Source organism: Crocodylus porosus, unplaced genomic scaffold (genome assembly GCF_001723895.1).
Source record: "Crocodylus porosus isolate Cpor-Errol unplaced genomic scaffold, CroPor_comp1, whole genome shotgun sequence".
NCBI classification, from domain to species: domain Eukaryota; kingdom Metazoa; phylum Chordata; order Crocodylia; family Crocodylidae; genus Crocodylus; species Crocodylus porosus.
In genome coordinates this window covers 3,861,426-3,867,519 of record NW_017728932.1, presented here as the reverse complement: position 1 = coordinate 3,867,519, position 6,094 = coordinate 3,861,426, and the positions used below count along the sequence as shown (strand labels likewise).

At 44.4% G+C, this 6,094-nt stretch overlaps 1 protein-coding gene across 2 annotated transcripts in view; it reads left to right on the top strand.

Annotated features, from left to right (window-relative positions):
* The window catches only part of ZZEF1 (zinc finger ZZ-type and EF-hand domain containing 1), an 87,833-nt gene that overhangs the window by 76,945 nt on the left and 4,794 nt on the right, over positions 1–6,094 (top strand). For both annotated transcript variants that reach the window (XM_019545452.1, XM_019545453.1), the window contains exons 49-51: positions 754–897; positions 1,952–2,120; positions 5,410–5,508. In XM_019545452.1, coding sequence (XP_019400997.1) covers positions 754–897; positions 1,952–2,120; positions 5,410–5,508 — 412 coding nt within the window. The remainder of the gene's footprint in view (positions 1–753; positions 898–1,951; positions 2,121–5,409; positions 5,509–6,094) is intronic.

Genomic DNA, 6,094 nt, shown 5'->3' with positions numbered 1-6,094 from the left:
CCCCCCAACGTCCCCTGGACAAGCTGTGGCTCCATCCTGTGCCTTCCCTGCCCCACCCTGGCTGAGCAGTGCCTGTCCCAGCCCCACGCTCTCCCTTACCACGGGGGATGTTGATCTGCTCCCCCACACCCCTTCCCTCCCCCTTCCCCTTCCCCACAACAGACTTACCAGCTGGATTTAGCTGTATCAGAAATCAAATCATTGGCTGACATGCCTCCTTAAAAATTGGCTATTGGTATTGGTGCACCCCTAATAATTGGAAATTTAAATGACTTGTTTTTTTTTTTATATTGAAAGTTTCTGGAGATGCATAGAAGGCTAGAGTGCCTAGATTAAAATTACATTTCTTGTTCCTTTTTTGAGGTTTTATTTGGCCATATTAATCTCTTGTGACATTATTCTTTATGTTAATGCCCTTGTTGAAGGAAACGAGAAAGATGAAACTTATAACTTCCAGTATTTCAAAAGCTGTCTTGGTGTGCTAGAATCTCATTCTGGTACTGCACAGGTTCTGCAACACCGTCAGAGGGCTTGGTGAAATCTTCTGTATTTACAGGAAATAGTACATTTGCACAATAAGGCCACTTGGAAATGCCATTTGTGAACGTCTCCCATTTTCTATAACAGTAGTGTAGCTCTCTCTTTCCTGAGGTGACATTTTGTTTTAAAAAAATTGTCAGTGCTTGTCAGATCTGTCTGCAGGTGCACTTCTGTTAGCCAATTGAGCTTGCTTGATGTGTTGCATCTCCTCAGATCCTGCAGAAAGTGCTGCACAGATGCAGTGACAGCATGTTGGGGACAATGGCACTGACAGCCTGTCAGTTCATGGAAGAACCTGGCATGGCAGTCCAAACACGAGAATCCAAACATCCCTACAACAACAACACAAATTTTGAGGTAAGTTTTAGTGCAGCTATACTAGAAAACGTCTAGCATGATTGTTCAGAAGCATCTAGATTAGTTGGAAATATAAACTCTGCTGACTTTGCATAACTGCAGCCCTTTTGTGTCTTAGGAAACTGAAACCCAAAGTACTTCTAGAGAATCTCACTCATTCCCACCTTTTAGGAAAAGGGTTGTTCATTAATCTTGTATCCCTGCAGAGATGCATTCATTTTGGGACTTAAGTGTTTTCATATTTTAAGCATGTGAGTAGGCCATCATCTTCAATGGCACTACTGCCAGTCATGTTCTTAAGTGCATTGCTGTATCTGCCTGGGACCTGGATGAGAAAAATGAAAATCTTTCCAACAAGGGCCTGTTCCATCTTGAGGCATCAGCAGAAAACTTTAGGAGAAAGTATAACTTTTTTTCTCCATATATTTATTTGTGGGCTACCTTCTCCCTGCATGCACACTTAATGATCCCCCTTCCCTGCCTGACTTTCAGCATTATACTATAAATGTTCTTGTACGAGAGATGAGCACTTAGCAAAACCAGGAATGACTCTTCCTACATGTCCCAAGTTAGGCAGAATTGAGGGGATTTTATAGGACCCTGGGGCATGTGAATACAAGAAAGGTTAGTGTCCCTTGGTCTGAGAAATTCTCATGGCAACTCTGAGAGTTTTTGCATCTCTTCAGTACAGATTAGGAACTCATGTATATTCTTTAAATTCGTATAAACGATCCTTCGGGGTCTGTCTAGGGATCAGTATTTTGGCAACTGGACTTCTGGATTAGTGCCTCAGTGTTTGGGACTATAATGGCATGATGCTTACTATCTTGAAATAAAATCTTTAAATAGTTCTGCAAACCCTTGCGTGTAATTAGCACTGTAGGAACTGCTTTGAATTTACTGAATTTGCCTGTGACCATACTTACAAGTTCTTTCTTTCTTATTCATGAAAATATTGCAATATTTATTATATCTTGCCCCCTTGTAAGCTGTATTTTGAGTGTTTGTTTGATACAGCATAATGATACAGAACTGATCTCTTTGGCTTCCACAGGATAAAGTTCACATCCCTGGTGCCATCTACCTCTCAATCAAATTTGATTCTCAGTGTAACACAGAAGAGGGCTGTGATGAATTACTCATGTCAAGCAGCAGTGACCTTCAGCAGGATAGGCACAGTTTCAGTGGGTCTCCACAGAAATGGACTGATTTTGAGCTTCCAGGTAAATAAATATTCAGTGTTCGTAGGTATGGACAACCACAGAAAAATGATAACTCTGTTGAATGAAACCTCTTGAAAATATCATTTATTTACCTGATGTTCCTGGAATGTATGAAAGATGACGACTCTTCTTCCAGCCACTGTTTGTCTAAACTTATTTGATCTCTTCCCATTCACTTAATAGAAACAAGTTTCTCCTGTAATTGAACATTTGATATATTCCATGTTTGACTTCCTCAGTCTAAGCAGACACTAGCTATTGGAAACCAATGTTGACCTCGATTCTCTTCCCCCAGCAGCTTTTAGTTCTGCAGGGATATTCACTTATGCTGCTTGTCCCCTTCTCTGCAGAGAATCAAATAGTTTGCCTTGCCTTCTTGAGGAAGTACAGAGTGCTTGTTTGAAAAGACCATGCTAGTCTGAGCTTCATAAATGGCCTTCATCAGGCCTCAAAGTGAGCAGTAGGAGGGTGTCATTTTGTTCTCAGTTGTTGCTTTTGAACAAAACCAAAAGAATTAAGAGTACATATGCAGGAGCTTTGGGGCCCATACTGTAGGTTCTCGCATAATCTTCCTAGCATACGTTTCAGACCGTAGAAAATGCCAGCAGTCTGAGGGAAGTTCTGTTTTGCTTCAGAAAATTCAGCTGAAATAGTTCATCTTTTTCCCCATGTAGGGGGAAAAAAAATGAAATTTTCCCTTCTATTCCCTAGGGAAGCTTTTACAATTCTGAGTTAGAGCAAGAGCAATTTTTTTATTTTTTTATTTTTTTAAACCACCAGAATTTCCCACAGAACAAATATTTGAAGTTTCAACCAGATCTAGCTGTAAACAGCCAGCTAGATGAAGGTATTTTTTTTCTTATTATTTGGCATTACAGCTTAATACCAACTTTGCCCTTCTCCTCAAGTCATAGCTCAGATGCAGCTATAGCAAGGACATACTGGTTTTTTCCCAAATCCAAGACTATTCTGAATTTAAAGTGACCCTCCAATAATTAGATTCTGTACATGAAAAATTGTATAAATTTGTTATAATTTTCCATGTAAATAATGTAATTATTGGAGGGTGGTCTTAAATTCAATTCCGCCCCTCCCTCCCGGCCCCCTGATTGTGGCAGAGAAAGCCGTGGCAAGGGGGCAGGTGATGGAGGAGGAGGGCTTGTGGCGGGGGAGTCAAGGGACCTGACAGTTGTCCTTTGCTCCCCCACTCCTTGTCCTCTGGTACCTGTTCCCTTCACTACTTGCCCTTCATGCTGCCATCTCCTGTGTCCTGTCCCCCCCACCCCCCAAACATATATACTTTTGTGTCCTGGCACCTGCCTCTCATGCCCTTTTTCCCTTCCCCATGGCTGCACGCCCTGGTGCTTTCTCCTCTGCCCACCCCCCTTGTTCCCTGTGCCCCATTGCCCTTGCTACCACATACCTTCCAACTCCAGCCCAGCTCCAGTACAATTCCAGCCTGGGGCACAGAGCACATGGTTGTTCCAGCCCCAGCCTGCCACTGAACTGCTGCCACTGCAGCAATAGCTCTGTCCTGGCCCTGGAGCTGGAGCCCAGACTGGAGCTGCTGCCACCACTACTATAGCTACCAGGCCAGTTTGGGGAAGGAACAAGTATGCTCCATGACCTGGGCTGGAGTGGGGCTGGAGGAGGAGGAAAAGGAGCAGGGCATGGAGTGGAGCAGTGGCAGTGGGAGGAAGAGAAGGTGAGGGATGGGTAGCAGCTGCAGCTCCAATTCTGACCCTGGCCCTGTGCTGGGGCCAAAGTTGGAGCTAATGCAGTTGACTGCCCTCCTGCCTCCTTGTACTCAAATCCAAGACAAGGACCTTTTTTCCCCCATGTTAAGTATGGCGGTGAACCTTGTCTTGGATGCAAATATATATGGGATTGGATGACTTCATGGTCAAGCTCTTTGCTGCTTCTTCAGTTCGGAGTGCTTATTGATCGCCAACTGCCAGGGGTTAAGTCCAGCTAAGTTTAATGGCTTTTCTAGCTGGAGTGAGTCTGCAATTCAGCGCTGCTTCCCTGACAAGTTAAAAGCAGTGCTTCCCATATTAGTAACTTACTAATTTTTATTGTTAATGCACTGTAAATCGTGCTACTCATGTAGGAGTTCTTAGCTCATAAACCATGAATTGATCCGAAGTACAGTCAGAAAGAAGAGATTCACTAACATGTTGCATAGTTTCCTTAATAAGCCCCACTTGTCCTAGGCAACTGAAACAAAAATATAGAAAGCATTATTCTGTTTGAGTATATTTATACACTAGTGGCAGCTGTTCTGCATTCTGAATCAGTACCTCATTTGTCTTATGTTTTATGCATTTTGGAATTACCAGATGAATAAAAGTAGGTTTCTCTTGGATGCAGAGAATATCTAGGATCAAATTATTTTGATGTTAAACTCTTCTGTTGTATTCTGTTATAGATAGGGCCTGGTTTAAATTGCAATTTTGCATTTCCCGTGAAATTAAGTAATTTTTTTTTTCATGAAAAATTCAATTTACAACAAAATGCCATGATACGGCCACTTGTTGAGGAGTTCCCTAGCAAGTGGCTATATCAAGGTATTTTGTTGCAATAAGATGGCTGCTGCAAGCTGGAAAAAGGGGAGAGGGGAAAGAGTCATAAAAGGGACAGGGGGAGGAAAGTGCTTGGGGTTGGGTAGGGGAAGAGCTGTTTGCTGTTACAGGTGGGAAAACGGGGGTGCCTGGGGGCTGCCTTGGCAGATGGCCTTGGCACTAGGATGGGGAGGGGCTGTTTGCTCCTCCAGGCTAGAAAACTGGGGTGCCAGGAGTTGTGGGCAGGGAGAGAGAACGTGTGTGCAGAAGAACAAACAGCCCCTCCCCTACATGGTTCTAGGGTCATCTGCTAAGGCAGCCCACAAGTGTCCCAGTTTTCCTGCCCGGTGCAGAAAACAGCCCCTTCCCTACCCATCCCCAAGCTCTCCTTCCCCTGGCCCTTCTGCAACCCCTTCCCCTCTCCCCTGGGTTGCTAGGCTTTCCTGCTGTTCCTGCCACTTCCAGTGAGGGGGAAGGAGGGGGTGGGCATGGGCTTTTCAGCAGTGATAAGGCCTCTGCTGCTGCAGTTCACCCTGGCGCTAAACCTTCCCCCTCAGACAGTTGGGGGGGGCATGATCTGGGCATTAAAATGGCAGTGTTTGCCTTGATCAGGCCACAATATTAGCAAGCTGGGCCTGCAATTCAAACCAGGCCCTAATTATTGTTTCTTTTTGAGTTATTCTTCTCATCAATGTATATGTGTGTGTGTTCATCTCTCTGTGCTGCAGGAGATACACTGTATTACCGGTTTACCTCTGACATGAGTAACACTGAATGGGGTTACAAGTTTATAGTGACAGCTGGTCACCTTGGAAGGTTTCAGACAGGTAAGCACTATTCAGAATAATTGAAGAGACGCATCAAAATAATTCTTTCAGCACTTCCAGAAATGTTTTATTTGACTTATGTAACCCTTCTGCTGGGCACCAGTTGGCAGCAAGAAGGGCTGCGTTCAGATTTTGGGGAACCCATAAGTTATACCAGTGGCTCAAGCCTCCACCCAGAAATCTGTGAACATTAAATTTGCTGGGGTGTCCCGTATAAACAAAACCCCCTCCTTGCAAGCAGTATAAACACAAACCCCAAGTTTAGTTTATTAAAGAAAATAAAAAACAAAAGAAAACACTAAATGTAATTCTAAAACACTATTAACTACCAAACAAAGTCTATAGGTGGCACCCTCTTAGGGGAGGCTTCCCCTGTATCCAGGCAGTCTGGGACTTGGGGCTTCCCAATGGGTAGTTCTGGGGGCCTGCACCCCTATACCTGCCTTTCAGCAATGGGCTAAGGGGTGAGGGGGGCACACCAGAGTCCTATGAGCTGCTCCTCGGGTTCACTATGCTGCAGGGAGCTGCTCAAGAGTGTGGGACCTTCTGCATTGCAAGTGACTCCGTTGCTCCTGTGGAAAGGCTG